This window comes from Copadichromis virginalis, linkage group LG7 (genome assembly GCF_057382275.1).
Source record: "Copadichromis virginalis isolate Kocher_CV1m ecotype Utaka linkage group LG7, C_Virginalis_male_GT1.1, whole genome shotgun sequence".
Lineage (NCBI taxonomy): Eukaryota > Metazoa > Chordata > Actinopteri > Cichliformes > Cichlidae > Copadichromis > Copadichromis virginalis.
Window position 1 is genome coordinate 46,603,457 of NC_140624.1, and position 20,026 is coordinate 46,623,482.

General features: G+C 39.2%; 1 protein-coding gene across 1 annotated transcript; it reads right to left on the reverse strand.

The window, feature by feature from the left end:
- Positions 1 to 306: 306 nt before the first annotated feature.
- Positions 307 to 16,377, reverse strand: tbx5a (T-box transcription factor 5a). The gene is made up of 8 exons (XM_085465230.1): positions 16,234 to 16,377; positions 15,348 to 15,442; positions 13,883 to 14,002; positions 12,791 to 12,938; positions 7,056 to 7,208; positions 4,174 to 4,265; positions 2,504 to 2,736; positions 307 to 899 (listed from the first exon to the last, which is right to left on the reverse strand). Exons 1-8 carry the CDS (start codon positions 16,375 to 16,377, stop codon positions 307 to 309), a joined length of 1,578 nt encoding a protein of 525 aa, XP_085321356.1.
- Positions 16,378 to 20,026: the final 3,649 nt, after the last annotated feature.

Here is a 20,026-nt window from a genome sequence, read left to right on the forward strand (position 1 = left end):
TGAGCAGTCTTTGCTTCTGCTTTTGTCCAGCTCCTCTTTGTTTGTTTGTTTGTTTATAAGTGCACATGCTGTCACAACAAGGTAAGTGATAAGATGCCTTCTCTTCTAGTCAGCACCATCCTACTATGCACATCCACTGTGAACCAACACTGGTCTCTTTAGGATGAACAGCAAGACCTTTTAAAAAAATATAAATATAAATTCATCTACACACTGCCTTGTTTTGGTCCTTTGTTGTGTTTTTTTTTTGTACCGTATTTATAGAGTGGGGGGGGGGGGAGGGGGGGGGGGAGAGAAACAACTTCTTTAGCTGTTCTCACTCCACTCTGGCATGATGCTTACACTATGTACAGAGTGGTACTGGTGTGGTGATAGTGTACGTGGTATGCCATGTGTATACAGGTACTCATTTCCCTGCAGACTGGCTGCTGGTGATTGGATCCCAGCCCCGGGACTGCATTGGCGGCCCAGAGTCTGATGGGTCATAGAGCTCTGGTACATTGCAGCGTGGTGGCCATCACCCAGCTGTGGAGAGGCGTGGCCTCCCACCCCACCTAGTCTGGACACCAGAGACCCTGAGGTGAAGTGAGCGGAGAAGTGTTGGTAGGGCAGTCGATCCATGGGCTGCATGGTGGTGACAGAACAGCTACCATAGGGTGATACACTGGCCCAAGTGTTGCAGCTGATGTCTTCCAAACTGGGAACAGGCTCAGCGCTTTGCGAGGCACTGGCATACATACAGGCCTGCCGCTGGCTAGACTCGCTGCGGTAAGGCCCACCGGAGAGACTGAGGCTCTGAGCGTAGCCAACAGGGCGGTAGTAATGGTCCTCCTCACTCGATGAGCTCTCCAGATATGCTTTCTTGTAGCTGTGATCTCCTGAGTGACAGTCATCATCCACTGCAGGTGGAATTAGAAAGGTGAGCAATTGTGTTATTCAGGAGATGGAAAATACAAACTGTTATCAAACAGAATGCAATGATTTGCAGATCTCATAAACTGGTATTTAATTTACAGTAGAACACAGAAAACATATCAAATGATTAATTGAGAACATGTGCCACATTAAGAAAACTATTAAGAAAAGCTCATTTTGAATTTGATGGCAGCAACATGTTTCACAAAAGTTGGGACAGGGCTATGTTTACCACTGTGTAGCATCCCCTCTTCTTTAACGACAGTCTGTACATATGAGGGAATTCAGGAGATCAGCTGCTGAACAAGCCCGGTTGAGCAGCCGGACTCTTTTTCTATGAAGCCATACTGTTGCAATAGATACAGTTCGGGTTTAGCATTGTTGTGCTAAATATATTGGAGCATAATTGCTGTAAAACCTGTATCTACCTTTCAGTACTGATGGTGCCATTCCAGATGTGCAAGCTGCCAATTATAGGCAGTGATGCATGTCCATACGATGATAGATGAAGGCTTCTGAGATTTGTACCGTGCTTAACACCTAGGCTTTGCCTCTACAGCCACTCTCCACCTTCATTCACAGTATTTGACGTCCATGTTTTCCAAAAAGAATTTCAAATTTGGATTCATCTGCCCACAGAACACTTTTCCATTTTGCCTGGGTCCATTTTAAATGAACCTTGGCTCAGAGAAGACAGCAATGCTTCTGGATCATGTTCACATATGGGTACTTCTTTCCATGATAGACCTTTAACTCTGGATGGTGCAATGAACTCTTTTCACAGAAAATGATTTCTAGAAGTGCAATTTTTTCCATGACTGAATCACGCCTGTTTTAATGCAGTGCTGCCTGATGGCCCGGAGATCACAGGCATCCAATTGATCTTCTGCCTTGTTGCTTGCACACAGAGATTTCTTCAGATTCTACGGATCTTTTGATTCAGTAGGGCTGTAGATGATGAGACTTTTAAAGTCTTTGTAGCCTTACATTCAGGAACACTATTCTGAAATTGGTCCTAATTTGTACATGCATTTTGTTGCTGATGTGGCTTCTCTGCCTCTCTTGGATGCTCTTTTATTTTTTTAATCTCCACTCATGTTACTGACCTCTGGCAATTAGCCTAATTAGGATCTTATGTAAAATTTTCCTCATTTTCCTTTCCAGCTGTTTCTTTTTTGTAACACTTCCATTTCCAGCCTTTTGTTGTCCCATCCCAACTTTTTAGAGAGATGTTTCTGCCATCAAATTCATAATGAGCTTGTATTTTTCCATGAAATGTTGAAATGTCTCAGTTTAAACATCTGACATGTTTCCTATGTTCTACTGTGAAGAAAATGTAGCTTTATTAGACTTTCCAATAAAAGCATTTTGTGTTTATTTGCATGGCATTCCAGATTTTCTAGAACTGGGGTTGTACATGACATATAGCAATATTAAATAGCAGACACTATATTTTAAATTACTCTTTGTTTAACGTAACACATCTCACGTCATTTGTTTTAGTTTACAAATCTTCATGTACACACATGATGTGTTCAAGAATAAACATTTATTTAAAAAAAATATTATAAATAAAAGATTCACCTACCTTTCCTCTTGATACAGTGGTACTCTTGGCCATGCTCATGAGGCAGGGGGTAGGAACCCGACTGGGGCAGCATGTCCTGTGAACTGCTTGTGACACCATTTTCACACTGGGAGTACTGGGAGCTCAGGCTGTTTGGTGTGGCCAGGCCTTGGACCTCCCCGCTAAATGGACTCTGGCTGGAGCCCACTCTCTGCCGCACTGTACTGCGAGGCACTACTGGATACTCCTTGGTACTACGTGCACACACAAACGATCACAGTTGTTAGTTATTATCTTCAACTATAATTTGCTGTCAACAAAGCAGAACTATTTTAATCTTCCGCATTTCATCATAAGATCATTTGTCAAAGACAACCAACGAGGATCACCATCAGTGATTTACTTCCACTTAGGACACAGAGAAAAACGTCTGGGGGGTGGGGGGGATATTCAGTCCAAAATATTTTGCCCCTATAAATCCTCAGGATCCATCAATAGATCATTTTGCTACTTCTAGTTCTTTGATATCAGGGGTGGATTCAGTTGAAAACCTGACCTGGTTTTGCAATAAGCTCTCCCCTTGATATTGTAACCAAGAGCAGACGTGCATTGCTTACTGTCCTCTGCAGGATTGGACAAAGGCATGAAAGATTGATAGTGTGGTTTGGACTCTCACCAGCTTCTATAGATTTACAAGTTTTGATAGCTGAAATGCATTTCACTTGAAACGTTTCATTAGCTCGTGGAACGCACCTACTTAAAGAAATTTAACGTGCGTCTAGTACAATCAGGCATGCGGTTTTTTATAAAACTACTTCTTTTTTTACTGCAACACGGATTGTGAGGTACTTGATCATTATTCTGTGCATCAGAGTAAAGGTTTTAGAGTGGATGCATTCTTCTAACACCTTATGGAAATGCCAAACAACCTTTCCTGTTTGGTCTGATTTGGGATTTTTTTTCCCTCCTCATTTGAATTCACATAGAGTCTGAACTGGCTGCCCAAAGGGGGTTGTTTTTTTTCAAAACCAGATTTTCTCCTTTGAAAAAGTGTTTTCCACGCAGTACGGACTCATACTCCATTCCTCATCTGGACTGAATAATAGAGCGAGGGAGGGGAGAGATCAATGTGGTCGTGTAGTGCCTTGGCTGCCTGACCAAGAGACACCACCAGTTCAGCACAAATGCGTGCCCCCCCCCCCCCCCCCCCCACACACACACACACACACCACCAACACACACATATATACACTGCACACACACACACAGCACAGTCCACATAAGGAGTTGGAACATCCTGGTAGAAAGAGCTCTATGGAAGAGAGATGTTACATTTGTGTTTCAGAGGTTCTGCCAGATCAGCCATAAAAGTCTTCAGCATGAAAACTGGCTGACTATCAAGAACTACACTTACATCATTGAAAATAACACTCACTGAAAATAACACATACGACTGGTTTGCATTTGGGTGATTGAGGGATTAAAGTGGGGCTCGTTAAGTGACAGTGTGACCAGGATGTCAGTAATCCCTGCCTAATTGAGGTAACATTTATCTACTCATTTCACAACATTTAGTATGGGTCAGTATTTCCATATATCAGAAGCAGGATCTATGAAAGAAAAAAAAGAAAAGAAAAAGAAAAGCAAGCAAGAATAACGTGTATTTTGATTGTTTTTTTTCCCACATTTACCTTTGCATTCTGGACATCCGGTGTAATTCCATGTCATCGCTACCACGGAATCCTTTTGCAAATGGGTTGTTCTCGATCTTCAGCTGGGTTATCTGTAAGAGCAAACACACGAAGTGTCAGTAACATACACTGTTGCAGTAAGAGTCAATTGTTGTGCTGCTTATGTCATTTCATTGTCAGCTGCGTTTAAAAGCACCCAATTACAGCCAACCCACACATGCATTGAAATAGCAGCTATTTAAAAGCAGCATTTCGCCGTGTGCCAGACTGTCAGACAAGACAAGTCCTCTTCAACTCAGGGGCTTTATGATGACAATATTAAACATATATTTTTGGAGAAAACCGGGGCTTTACAGGGTTTTTTTGGATGCATGTAAGTGTTCACAAGCTACCCAAGAGTGAAATAACAGATCATATTTCCAGAAACCTGAGATACTTTCTGAGCTGAGTTCCCGAGTGCAATAGTTCAATAAAAACATGTCTATATAAATCATCTTTCATTGCTTAATTTATGATGTTACATTAGATGATGTCTAGCTTAGGAGATAGCTGGCTCGTGCATGACAGATACAAATCATAAGACTTATTCTATGACTTAATGTTTTGGTAAAAAACGTCTCTATCAATACCAAACAAATAGAAGCAGAAATTACTTTCAGAGCCACCCATAAACAATAAATTAATCCCAGAGTGGTTTAACCCAGTCCCGGGATATCCCTCTCGTGAGCAGTGGTTTCTGGCAGGTAATTAGCTGGCAGCTCTCGTGTGCTTCCAGCTTTTTGACAAGACTGGAAGTTTGTGTGCACGCTGGCTGACACTTTCAGCAAACTTTGTAAAATCTCTCATGTGACACTTCGCTAGCTTCTTGTTAATACGAGCTGTCTGTCAGATCATTTATACACTGTCTCATCATTTTAAAAGTTTGGCATTAAAAATTCAGAGTCTATTTCGCCCTTTTTATCCCCCTGCATGTCTTCCAAAAATACACCTAGACCAATAATTATCCAGTCCAACAATCTTATTCTCAGCTGAGTTTACAGAGAGAAAATTAAATATTTTACAAAAGATTTTGTTCTGACTAGAATTAGCAGATAGGAGGAAAAAAGGAAAAAATAATTTGAGAGTCGAAATTCAAAGGCTGTAGTTTGACTAGGCTGTGTCCAAACTGTTCTCATTAAAATAACTGAGGCTGACATAAACACATTTCCAGATGCAAAATGAAGTGAAGTAGTTCAAGTAAGATTTTTTTTTTTTTAAAAAGAAAAGAACAAAAATATGAGCTGGTCTTAATTCATCTTCCCAGTTTCACAAAAATCTTAAGAAAACATACCACTCCAGAAACCTCAGTTTCTGGAGAAAATGCTTTAATTACAGCTACGACAGGAAAGAGCTGAAACCAAAGACTTTGACCATTTCATTAGCTGAGAGTCTAACAGGTGAATTGGACAGATGCCTGCAGCTCGTAGCCCACTCCTTTTGGCAGGCTTAAAACTGTTTGATTAGACAAATGTGGCAAGAAAAAAAAGAGCCTCGAAACCCGAAATGCCCCTTTCTTTCCTGCAGGTCTGGAAAGCCCTAATAATTAGCCCGCAGTTACGATCTCAGCCCCTAGTAACAGGCTCAAAAATAATGAATGGTTTCTACAGAATGTTGGTCATTTGTGCTTCCTGTTCCCAGAAGCCCGGAGACCTGGATTGGCTGCGGGGACATTATGAGCTTTCGCCCCTTTCTCCCATATTCCCCAAACTAAAAACATATAGGCCTGCATGGTTAAAGGATGTTAAACAGATGCTGTTTGCAGATATTTGTATTCCCAAGATTTTTTTCCCCTCGCCCAGAAATGTGGACAGTGTAAATATTGAATTTTATTCCTGCTACTTTCACAAGTCTGAACACGCAATGGCGACTTAAAAAAACAAAACAAAAAGAAAATACGAGGCTGTGCGGCTCAAGAAATCACATCTTTAACTCTAATCTGATGTTATAAGTTTCCAGATTCCAGATACGTGAAAAACAAGGGTGATTCCAAGGTTTTCTGTTTCCAATTAAACACGGTAAGAAACTTAATTTATAACTCAATAATGTTAATTAAAGCTCCGTCGTTAACCGAGAAAGAGAAGCTTAGAAAATAAATGGAAAAAGGCAAACATTTGAATAGCATATGTAAAATCTGGTTTCCCTTGTGCGGGTATATGTAATTAAATCTTCAAAGTTTTTAGACTGAGATCTGTTTTTTGCGCGTCTATATACGAGCAATGCGTAAGGAGAGCTTCGAAATAAAGCATGCAGTGATAGTCTCATCTACACTGAAATAGACTGAAAATCAAACACCAACAAATGAATTTAAAAAATAATTACTAGAACTGTTTCAAAGTAGGTAGTTATTTATCTCCAACAAAAGCCTTAATAATAAAATCATGCCACGGACTTGGGTCTGTGAAACGTGTTCTAGTCAGGAATCTGAAGTTTTCCTGCGAACAGCTGAGTTTAATATCAACGATTTTTAGTGAAAAACTTTAAACTCTCAAAGAGCTATTATTTCCCCTCTCCTTTAATCCAACAGAAGACCAAGAGCTGCATAAAAAATTGACAAAAAAATTATTATTAAAAAATAATTTGTGCAAAAATTATAAACACATTTTAAAAAATAACTTCAATGTGAAATCGACCTTTGCGCAATCCTGCATTTGCACCGGGGGCATTTTTGAGAGTGCAACAGACTGCATGGTTCTGTTTGCACAACTGATTTTTTCCCTCTTTATATTTACCTCCGTTTGAAACACTGTGTAATTTTAACCACCCCATAAAATACGTAAACCTAAAGCTGCCCCTTTCGCGACAATAAATGAATAAAAATATCCAAAAATACCCCAAGGTTTTACCTTATGGTTCTGATAGGATGTCACCGCAATGAAAGATGTTTCCGGAAAGACGTGAGTGCAGAAGGCCGTGTTTTTGGAACCAAAGCCATTATTTTCATCCGCTTTCACGATGTGAATCCTTGGTTGATACTTGTGCATCGAATTGAGGATGATCTGCAATAAAGAGAAAGTGGCGTTACACACATATATTTGGCGTCATTTCTAAAAATAAAATTTAACAAAATGAGATACATTCTACCAGTCCTCAAATGTGGGTTTATTTTTGAGTGCGCTTTTTTTTAAAGATTAAAAATCTCCTTTTGTAAGAAAACACTTTACCATATATTTGTTATAATAAAAATAATAAAAATAATAAATGTTAGTAAGACATTAGCCATTTTTACGCATGAGCAACATGCTGACATGATAAGATTACAGTCTATTTTGCAAAAGGTCTATTTCAGTACTTTCACCAACGCACTGGTCTGCTTATACTTCTCAATAAAAAAAATTTTGTCCCTGTAATTTTACGAATTCTGTCTACTTTGTAATGGAATCCACTTTTCCTCTCAAAACGTCTAAGCTGAGCTATAGTTTCTGAAAAACACTTGTTTGGCTAAAACACTTTCATTGAACAACAAATTGTAATGAAAGTTTTATTTGTACCTTTTTATAGATATTTAAAATAAAGTCGACCAATTTGCATTCTTCTTCTTCTTCTTCTTGGTTTTTTTTTTTTTTTACAGCACAGTCATTTAAACATTCCTCGTGTTTTAAATAGAATAAAGATTTAAAATGTTCTAATTAAACCCTTTAAAAATATAAATTGTCTCTCACTGTAATTATTACTGCAGTGACAGTGATTTACCGTGTTATTTATACAGCACTTCTCATGACAGTCACACAGATAAATGCAGGATATAGACATATGCATGCCCTCTTCCTTTATATTCTGTTACCTTACTAAACCAGCCTATGAGAACTACAGTGAATAGAATGAACCTGTCTTTTGTTAGTCAATGCCATCAATCTTGAAGAAATATTATTTATTTATTTTATTTTAATTCCCATTAAATTCTTCTAATAAAAACGACGGCAATTGCTTTTTAATTGACTTATCCCTGCATTCGGTGCCATACCCATTCCTTCTATACTTTATCTGAAAGAGTGTTTTTGAACCTGCGTCTCAGTGCTAGCATGAGAAGAGCCGGGGGATTGCCCTGACCTCCAGTACCTATGGGGGCATCCTGCAGTATTACACAGACATAACCCAGAGTCTTTTCTCAGAGGCGAATGAACCATAGAGACCTACATAGATAATACAATAGTCATCCATTATTAATTCCCAGTTGAACTTGATCTCATTTCATGCTGGAATAGGTTTTTGTAATGGGCAGGAGAAAGTGTTTTTCAGCTGCCTGCCATGCACCTTGTAGATGCAAACTATTTAATGGAAGTAAGTGACAGAAAACATCAGTCAGGATTTGTTTAGTGGATCACTTCAGTTACATAAGCAGGCGCAGCTTTTTGTTTTTGTGGATTTTTGCAGTATTGCAGTTTTGTCATGGTGTATTTGAAAAACAAAAAACAAGCAAACAAAAAAACTTCTTTCACGTGTCTGTTAAGCAGCAGTCCCTATGTGTTAATATTTAGAATCATTAATGAGGCTTCAAAACACGACTCGAAACTATGTAAACTGTGCAAAGAAAAAGCAGGGTAAATGGCAGATTTTCTCATGCATTCATTGCCTGCTTATTTCTTAGTTTGCATATATGTCCAAGATTGGAACAAACCACAACAACTAGTCCACTGATGCAAACATGTCATACAGCACCCTGTATGGTTTAAGAGGCTAAAAATGTCTGTCATGAAGACATATTAGAAGTTGCATAGATGTCTAAATGCACATTTCACCATGGAAAATAGCATGGCCCACTAACCGTGGGTTCCTAAAGTCCAGTATTTGTGCTATTAGGATGGGATGTGGTAATGAGGAGGGGGTAGCTGTAGACCACCCACTGGGGACTCAGCATACACCTCAACTCCGTGGCCCAGTCACTGCCCTGCCTGGTTCCCTGTATCTCTGCCTCAACCCCCCCTAGCTTCTGGATGATCGCATGTAATGATAGTGAAGGATCACTTTGGGTCCCGGGCTGCTGCCCTTTTACTTTCAAGTTCCTCCACATCAGAGAGTTTCCCCAAGCTTCAGGATTAGCAGTCTTTGTACACCACCATCTATTGCTCATCACACACTGCCATTCAAATATAAACAGTGTGATCCTCACACTCCACCCTCATGCACAAAACATGTGTGGGAAGACTGGGAGACGAGTGCAGCAGCAAACTGATGGGTAAGACAAATAACACTGAGAAATATTCTGGGAGTTGAGACAGACATCAGAGCAAAAACTACAGATTGGTATGAAACAGAAACAAAAACAAACTATTCAGGAATTCAGATACAGAAAAAACACCACTTAATTCTGTAATTTTGTGACCAAACTAGTGCTGTTGTGGAGGTTTTGATATGTATCGACAGATATGAATAACAAGCAACAAAGCAAATACACTTTGTTAAAGCCAAAGTACAGAGGGATTAAATTTAAGATACTTGAATCACAAATAAAATTACTTACAACAAAATAGCACTTGTTACTAAATATGCTATATACAAAAATTATAATGTTGCAGATGGCAAAGTTTAACCTTTAACTAATAAGAATACAGAATTTTTACATTTTGGGGCAGTTTAATGTATAACTTTTTTTTTAAAGAAGATATTTATGTAAGTAGAATCTCATGGAAACTAAAAACCAAATAGCTAGCCAAAACTGTTACCCTGTAATATAACTAAAGTCAGTGAGTATATATACTTAGTTACTTCACAAAATTAGAACATTATGATTAATAATTGTATCTTTAAATAAATCTCTTTTAAGATACACACTTCTTTAAAATGCATTACCTAGCTTCGGTACAACTAAAACACATTACCATTGAAATAAACTGCTTAGTGAAACAGACCTCAGCCTCAACACTTTCATACGACGAATATGTAAAATATCAGAAAAATGACTTATGTGTGTGTAACCTATACATACTGTGTATAATTTAAAAATCCTGTTCCTTGCAAATATCCTTCTGCCCACTTCAAACCACTATTCTTCACTATATTTCTACACAAAACTTAATAAAATAGCATATCTACAAGATTTTCTCATAACATTTCCAAAGCTCCTTAAACTACCTTCTTTCATGATTCGCACTAAAATGTTTGTTATAACAAATTTGTTTTAAGAGTGAGGGTTACACTCCACGGTTATGCAATACAGTTCAATGGGTTATAAAACTGTCACAAACCAAAAACAGAACAATTAACCTTGCATTAAGACAAAGGCACCACATCCTCTGAGATTAATTCCTAAGCTGAGCTCAGTCCTGCCCGGCCCCCTGACGTGTATGTTTTACAGACATTTCTAGAAGAAAACCTCAGGCCAGTCCTGTATTGGTTTAATCGGCATCAGTAATATGTTTTAGTCTCATGTCTCACTGCTAGTAATTATAAATCATCTACAAGTTATTTCAACCAGCTGGACCAACAAGCTGATGGAGTATATTTCTGGACAGCCACCAGTGCTTCATTTATGAATCCCATGGAGCTCTCTCCCAGCACGAAAGAGGCCGAGCCAGGAACCACTGCAACCAATCAAACTTTACTTTAACCCAAAATTCACAGTGCTGCTCACATTCCGACTGAGACTCAGTTTCATCTCACCGGCTGTGCTTTGGCAAGGGAGCAGTTCCTTTAGGTGCCATGTGGACAGATAGTAGCTTGTGTGTGCTAGAATTCATATTAATTTTTCCGTGGGTAACTTTGAAAGCTGAAACCAGCTTCACTTTGATTCATTACCACACTGAAACCAACACCTTGAGTGGATGCAGAAGTATACATAAGAATATAGTATAATGGCAACAATAATATATAGTATAATAATTGGTGTGTGGTCATAATAATAATTGGTCATATGCAATGAGATCGTGTTTTTTGTGGACTATCGAGCATTGTGGAGTAATACGTCTCTAAAAGCAAAACCAAACAAACACAGCTTGCGTTAAGGAATGTTTTCTCATGAAAGCAAACCAGCTGTTGAGGTAACCTTTGCCAAATTTATAATTGTATTTTCCTTTAATGGCTAAGCCTGTTAGTAAGAAAGTTTCTACAAAAAGACATCTAATTAGGCCTAAATGTACCCATCGAGATACCTTTCTTCATGAAAACCTGCTGCCAAAGGGCCCATTTGTTGATGAAGTAAGTGATGTTTGTACTTTCTGCTTTGGGTAAGACAGGAATCACAAAAGCCTGAGGCCAGATAGGGAGTTTAGAATAATGAGGAGTTAAAGCTAGGAAATAGGTACCATACAGCCTCTTACTGCTGAGAAGGGTGAAGGAGATGGTGGGTGGTGGTGCAATTGCCCTTTTCCTTTTTCCTAAAAAAGTTCCCAGTTGATCTCTTCTACTCATGCAAGCTGAATTCCAGGAGGTCCATGGCTAATGCACCTAGGGGGTGCTATAATAACACTGTGCTACAAAAGGTATGTTACTAACACCTTCATAGCAAACATATTACATATTAAAGAATAAGATGATGGCACGATAAGAAAGAAATATTTGTCTCAATCTGGAATATTTATCTAAAGATCACAGAGACTCTTCAAAACATTACCTTTACATCATTATGTTCAATAGTAAAAACAGAATATCACCAAACTTTTTTGTAATCTCAGGAGATTCCACTTTGGAAAAGTAAAGTAGAAAAAACCTTCATATGGCACAAAATTTCCTCTATATTTCTTTTTTTGTGTTTAAAGTATATCAGGCTTACTATTATTATTATTGCTATTATTATTATTATTATTATTATTATTATTATTATTATTATTATTGTTTTTGTTGTTGTTGTTATTATTATAGCAGTAGTATAGTAGTGGTAGAAGTATTTGCATCTAATTGAACACCACAACTATTTCACTATTTAAAATTAATTTTGTGACGTTTTCAACATCAGAATGCATTTCATTACTTACTATTTTCGTATTCATTTTAACACTGCAAGTTACATTTAACAAAAAATGGAAAAAAAGGACAAAACATAAAAAATATAAACGTATCTATATAATAAAACGTATACCCTCCACCAAAGCGATGGATGGATGGTTAGATGGAATTTATCAAACGATTTACTTTCACTAAAACACATCTTTACAGAAGCAACTTAATAAAGTTTGGGCTCCACAGGTGCAGTGAAAGAATGACTGAAAGATTATGTTTAAGTTTTAATGCACATTTAACAGATCAAATGCAAAGTTTTAAGCAAATAAATAAATCAATAAACTGGTTGCCTCTCTTTAAAAAATATGACCAGGCAGGAGCATTATCTTTAATCAATTTAAAATGTGTGTAAAATATTTAACCTCAAGAAAACAATAAAACGTACTTTTAATTAGCTGCGAGTAGCAACAACAACAACAACAACAACAACAACAACAACAACAACAACAACAACAATAATAATAATAATAATAATAATAATATGTTAGGGATTTTTATATAAATGGCGATGCAGAGACCTGCAGATACGCATTTAGTGCCATCATGTAACACGTCGGGCCTTAACGGATTCTCGGGATTTGGGTCAGTGCAACACCAGGTTAGCAATCATGTGGTTAAATAGTATTGATGACAGGCAGGCACCTACGTGTCCGAACGGGTCCAGGTGGTTGTTGGTCAATTTCAGCTTCTGGAAGGAGACGAGCTGCCTCATCCAATGAGCCCCCGTGGCGGGAGAGTCCGGGTGAACGTAGAGTCTCCCGGGCATGGCAGGCTCTGCCTTCCCAGTCACAGACCTGATACACAGCAACACAGTCACACGCTTTGAAACTTGCTGGACTAACACTCACATGCTAGCCGCAACTGAGTCGGTCCTAACAAGTCGAAAGAAGCAGAAGATAATGACTGTGGATAAAATGTAATAATAAATTAAATTTTTATTATAAACGGAAAACTTAAATTAGTGGGGCACTGTTTCTAATTATTACGCACAAAATGGCGCAATATGGGACTTTCTGCACTTAAAGTTCTAAACTATGGGTGATTACGTCTTTTTCAAAACTTTGCTTTATTAACTTTAAACTTCAGTACATAAGGAAGCCTTCTGTATCGTGCCATTGTCGGATATTGATTGCTTCTAGTCACGTTAGACGTTAAAGGCACTGTTTTGCAACATATGTGGAACGAGGGGAGAATTAGTTTTAGGCCGTGCTTAATGCGTCTTCAGTGGCATCATTGGCATGTAGCTAGCAATATTAAAGGCTCTGACACAAAGAAGAAAGACCCGCTTGGAGAACGACTCTAGACAAACAGCCGTGTGAAAAAAATCTTTGATGCAGTGCAAGGAAAAGTTTATCTCGTTGCTTTCAGCGCAGAAAACTCAGCACTGACAGAAACATTTCTGCCTGCTGACTTCATTTCTTGGCAAATATTAGAAAAAACACAGTTAATAATTCTCCCGGAAATAATATATTCACTTCCGATTCCCGTCCATCACGACAATATAACGCTCCCCGCTGCAAATAACTCCAGAGAGAGCGAGAAAGCGAGAGACTAGCTGAGATCCCCCCCCCCCCCCCCCCAAAAAAAGCTAAATCAAAAACTAAAAAAACACACACACCAAAAAAAAAAACAAACAAAAAAAAAAAACAATGACCCGGATTTTCATCGGTGCGTAAAAGTATATGTTGGCAAGGCAAATCCTTTTAGAGAAGCGTTGCTGTGTTATGTTTTTACGTACCATTTATTATCGGCGAATTTGTATCGATGGTCGTCAGCTGGAACAACGTCCATAAGTAGAATGTATTTCGTTTTAGGGTTTAATCCTGTGACCTTCACTTTGAAGCTGGGAAACATTCTCCTGTACAGGAAAATAAAGTGTTGTGGACACGCGAGAAAAAAACAAGTACATGACTACTCACACCTATTAACACACACACACACACACACACACACACACACACACACACACACACATATATATGTATGTATATATGAAATCAAATGCTTTCGTAATAAAGCCTGTGCCATTCACTCTTTAATAAGCAAACCAAAAGTAAATAATATTTTGAAGCATAGAGAAAGGTTAAGTGGGAGGATTTAAAACATATAAATATCCGTCTTTGGTGTTTGGAGAGGAAAATCTTACTTTCAAGGCAGGGCGTTGGATCTGAGAAGAGCCATTATAAAATTTTTTTTTCAATATGTTCCAGACCAACATCCCTCTAGTAAATCTTTTGGATATTTGGTAGCTGTCATATTGCAGAAAACACACACATACACGGAGAGAAACACTAAGCTCTCCCACGAGTGAAAGGGAAGGGCTAACGGACGAGGATGGATGCTGTGTAATATCATCTCTTGCCAAAAACAGGAGTGAAATGATTGACGGGAATATAATGGAGACTTTTTGCAGCTGTAAGAAAACAACTGCCTTCTGCCCGCGCTGGAGAGCACATCGAAATGCAGCAATATTCAACTGTAAATATTCCTCATTTGTAGGAGCCTGTGCAAGCGGTGCTCCGAAGCTATTTGACATAAAAAGTCATGGGCGCATATAAAAGTTCACACGCAGGCGACATGAGCTGTTTTGACTGGATACAGTCTGAGGGCGACCGTGGAGCTGACAGCAGGACACATTCACTCACGCGGTCCCTGCACAACATGCTGTTGCACACGTGTTGGATCACAAGAAGTGTCTGCATGCAGTTACACACACACACACACACACACACACACACACACACACACACACACACACACACACACACACACACACACACCTGCAGCGGATACAGAGAAAACGGCGCAAAAGGCAGCCCTTATGCTCTTTAATGTCTTTATTTCAACGCAAAGAAACAATCGGTAACATTTTACACAAGGGGGCACGTTTTGCACGTTGGCTCTCTCGCTGTATCGCATTTCCCAACAAGGCCACCCAGACTAAAATATGGATCGGTAGTGCTGCAGAACACTAAAGCGTCCACCAGATGCTCTTGTGTTTTCTCTGTGGTTCTGTACGGTTCCAGATCCCCACGCAAGAAAATTCCAGTCTGGTTTATAGTTTATATTTAAGCTCGAAAATCGGCCAAGATAACTAAAAGCTTCATCAACAAGCAGACACGCAGTCAATGAACCCATTAGTTCTACTGAAATCTTTCTAATCGCGATAATAATAATAATGAAAATGTTTTAGATGCTCCTACCGTCCCGCTTTGGTGATGATCATCTCCGTCCCCACCTCGTGAAACTTCGTCCATAGTTCCCTTTCGTGCAGGTAGACCTTTATTCCCTCCATTCCCTTCAAAGTAAAACATTCTAGTGTGTATGGTTTTTCTAAAGTTGCATTATAGATAGAGGTGTCATGCACTAGTCTGCATGCATTTAAGGCCTTCTGAGTTCAGAGGTTGTAAAAAATCAAAACTGTAGGTCTAATATTTAGTGTTTGATTAAAACACTTTAAAAAATAAAATGCAAATACTTTGGACAACCGAGTTGTACGCTGAGGGCTAAGCTGTAAATAATGCAGAGGATAATAAGCTTATGAATTAACAGTTTAAACCAGCCATAATACCGTAGCCTTTAACTTGTTCAGCCTTTGCCGTGAGAACTGAAGCAGCAAACACGATTTTATAATAGTCAAAGCTAATGTGCAATGAACATAAACCCACACAGAATTGATCTGTATCCCCTATATGACTATAAACTATAACACACACAGTTACGCTATGAAGCTTAACAGAAACGAAAAATTTGCTGAGACTTTGCTGAAGTTGTTTCATTTCACAAATTAAAAAAAAAATCACTAGTGGACTAAATATCAGATCCAATCACATTTCTATCTCCAAACAGCGTAAATATATACGCCGAAAGAACTAAAATTAGCAGAAATACTCCATTCACTGTGCGGATATTTGTTTTTAAGTCATGATTTATATTTTATATTTTTAACGCCAAGAACAACAGGGTATCTGCCTGCTTCTGACAAAAACGCCTAGGCTATTTTTTTCCTGCAAATGAGTGAAAGTGACCCCTAAATCCGCAGCTTCCAGCCTGAAGCAGTGAGTGTGAGGCCTGCAAGCCGGCACTGACCTGCTGGATGTAAGTTGTCTGTGATGACGGGGATTTGCTTGAGGTCCCGTTCTGTTTCTCTGATTTATTATCGCTCTGTAATTCTCTCGAATCCGAGCCACCTGGAGAGTTTTGGAGGACAAAAGTCTCCTCTTGGTCCGCCATGACCGGAGCTCCGAAAACTACACGTCGCTGCTGGGAGACGGAAACAGAGATGTCAGTGTGTGCAGCCCGACCTTCTTAACTAACCGGATAACTGAAGACAGACTTTCAGGACATTGTGTTAATATGAATTTAGAGACACACAAATAAGCTTCATTTGCACTGTGTAATCACATTTATTGTTCTTGCTGTTACTATTTTGTCAAGTGAAAATACTTTTTTGATAGCTCAGAAATGAAAGCATAAAATATGTAAATATAACACACATGATAGAAAGCCTTCATGTTAATGGCATGAGCTAAACGTTTAAACCCAAAGCATTTTAATACTCTTAATAATTGCTTAGTGCAATGTGTTTTTCACAAATACAGGTCATTTTATTCTGCATATGTTATTCTTAGGAGAATAACTTCAATATTCACAACATTACTAAACTATTAGGACTTTTATTGTGACACACTGAAGCAGGCCCTCGCCTTTTCCCCCCTGCATGCTCCCAGAACTAAACACATGAGCTGTATTGCCCTGCGAGGCGGCGATCGAAGCAAAAATAAATCGCAGAGGTGCCTCCTAAAGAAAAGAAAAAAAAATCATTTACACTCAGACGGTGTCACTTCAGCAGACAGCTGCGATTCCTGCAACGTGGAGTAGCATTTACTACGATGTGGGCGAGTTATGAAATGCAGTCACGGTGGGTACACGCAGTCGGTTCAGATCAGCATCAGCTTACCTAAAAACCAAAAACAGGTCGCAGGCTGCAGCTGGCCCAGCAGAGAAACGCAGTGTCGCCTTGAAACGTCCAAAAAATAAGAAATCAATCAAAAATCAGATAATCCAGGCGTTTTTCTCGAAGAAGCTGCACAAACTCCCCATGAATCCCCACTGTTTCTCCCCTCAGTTAGTTCCTACACAGCGGAGTCAAAACCACGCAGATCCTCGCGGAGCTCGCTGACAGCTACACGGCGCTGCTCTGTGCCTTATTGTTGCATTTTACAGCGGAGGTGCGTTTTGTGAGCCTACTCTGCCGATGGCACTTAGCAGTAAGCTGTAGCCTATTCCCAGCGGAGCAGGTCTGTCACCTCCTCCGTCCCTCCTCTCTCTCCCAGCCTCTGGTTTTTCAGGAGCTCCCTCTCCAACTCTCCGCTGCGAGTCGCTGACCAACCGTGCGAAGCGGAAACTGAGTCCGCTACGTAGAAGTGCCGGTGTGGGGCTATGAGGGAGGAGGATGGGGGAGGTGGGGAGGTGTTGCCTTTGCAGGAAGAGCATTGGTTTATGTCCGCGGCAATAATTCCTTACTGGTACACACCCCAGTTCTTCTTATTTATCCACTCCAAACCTCTTCTTGATCCCAGTCTCCAGCCTCTAATTCATTTGATATTGACATATTCGTGCGCCGTTAAGCACCAGTCTCTTCTCCGTAGATCTACACACAATAGAATCAAGTTCATCAAGCGTGACGCTCAGTCATGCATGCATTAGTAGGCATAGGCCAACAGGTTGCCCTTCTTTATTATTACAACTGACTAATAAAAGGATCATAAGCTATGTTTTGTCTGTGCTTGCACTGATGTCTGGGCAATTAACAATATCAATTTACCGACCGAATTTTGTCTCTGGGTAGGGGAGACCGGGGATAGTTGTAACGTGGGTCAGTTGTAACACTTCCAATTTCTCCAATCAGGGCTAAGTTTCAAATGATGTGACTCATCCTGTGCATGCCCAATTCAGTTCTGCTATCACATGTGAAAAATCAGCACATTTTGTCAAACACAGACAATTTAACACGAAAAAAAGTAATTTGTATGCCAAAAAGTAAGTTTTTCTACTTTATTTCAATTTCTAATAGCATTATCTGCTTTGCAGTTAAACTCATCAAACTTAAATTATGTTATTTGTATGTCTATGGGGATATATTCTGTGTAGGTCTTTAGTGCTAATGTTTTAGCCGTTGGCTGTAATGTTAGCTAGTTCATGGCTATAGGAGTCTGGGTCAGTTGTAACAGCAACAGTCTGGGTTAGTTGTAACAGCAACAGTCTGGGTTAGTTGTAACAATAATGCAGATGTTACAACTTACCACACTATTACTTTAACTTATATTAAACAAGTTGGGGCAACGACATCAGCAGAGAGAGGTTCACTGGTCGCTTTTGTATATGTGGTTAATGCCATTGGCAACACAATTCCTCCACTGTTTGTGTTCCCACACATACATTATGCAGACCTCTGTGTCAGAGATGGACCAGTAGGAAGTACTGGTAGTGGAAATAAGTCAGGATGGGTGCAAGAAACAGATTTCCTCATCTTTCTGAAGCACTTTGCAAACCACACCAAGGTAAGCCATGATAAAAAGTAATGGAATTGCGATGCTGGTGAACAACTACATTTTTTCAGCTTCATTGTTATGTTCAAAATTGGTGCAAGAGTTGTAGGTTATAATGCCCACTGAGCCAATGAGGCCAAACTCAAGGAAGACCAACCAAAATTAATGAAATATTCAGTTGCAGAAAATTCCATAATTTGTCTTTTTTGGGGGGTTGGAATATGTTCAAAAGCTAGATTTCTGCATTCTGTCACACACACACAGAGCTACATAAATGGATGTAAGTGCATTCATGTGTTGAATAAACAAAGATTACATGTTAATGTTTTGTTAGTACCCTTATTTCATTGTGTTACATTTTACCCCAGGATATGTTACAACTAACCCAGACTATGGGGTTAATTGTAACATTTCACTCTTCGTGTTTGAGACCATACCATGCAATGGGTAATTGTGCTGCAGAGAAAATAGCTGCACTATTTAATAGCCGAGACATGTAAATACTTTGCATTACATTTTGAATCCACTACCTTAAAAGAGCTCCAATTTACAGACAGAAATGTCAAAAATGTTACAACTATCCCCGGTCTCCCCTACTTTAAACCATTATTTTACTATTCAGTTAATTATTCAAGAAGAACAAGGAACCAAGCTGGGTTCATAGAACCGAGGAAAAAAATAAATACATTTGGGATATAGTTATCTCTCTTTCTCTCTCTCCCTCTGTGTGTGTGTGTGCATGTTGGGGGGCGAACATGAGGAAGTCTAGGCCTTTGGCTTCACACAGGTTTACCCCGCACACCACAGAGGGATTAGATGGTAAAAAAAAACAGCATTTTCCCCCTATATTACATCAAATTGTATTGCACCATGTATACATAATACTGTACATCACCCTAATGCGTATCTATCTGACTTTATAATGGCTTTGCAAGTACACAACAAACTTACAGTGCCAAACTAGTAACTTTTAAGCGTGAATTTTGCAGATGAAATCCCTCTATTCTCATGTTCCTCCTGAAATAAGACCAAAGAAGAAGAAGAAGAAGAAGAAGAAAAGAATAACGATTTAACTCGACCATTAAGGACAAAATTTAGTTCTGAAGAAACACGGGAGCAGTAATCTGCAACTTTCCAAACGCATCATTTTTTGCAGTGTGCCCACTTAAATGTCTCATTTGCATTTTAGGCTGTTATCTCATTACGTAGTCACCCCCAGGGTGACTTTCCTCACCAGTCAGTGTTGCACACGGACACCACTCGAGCTATGTGTTTGTTCCGTAGCGACTCGGCGATATTTGCACTACTTTAGCAGTGCTCACAGAGGCCTT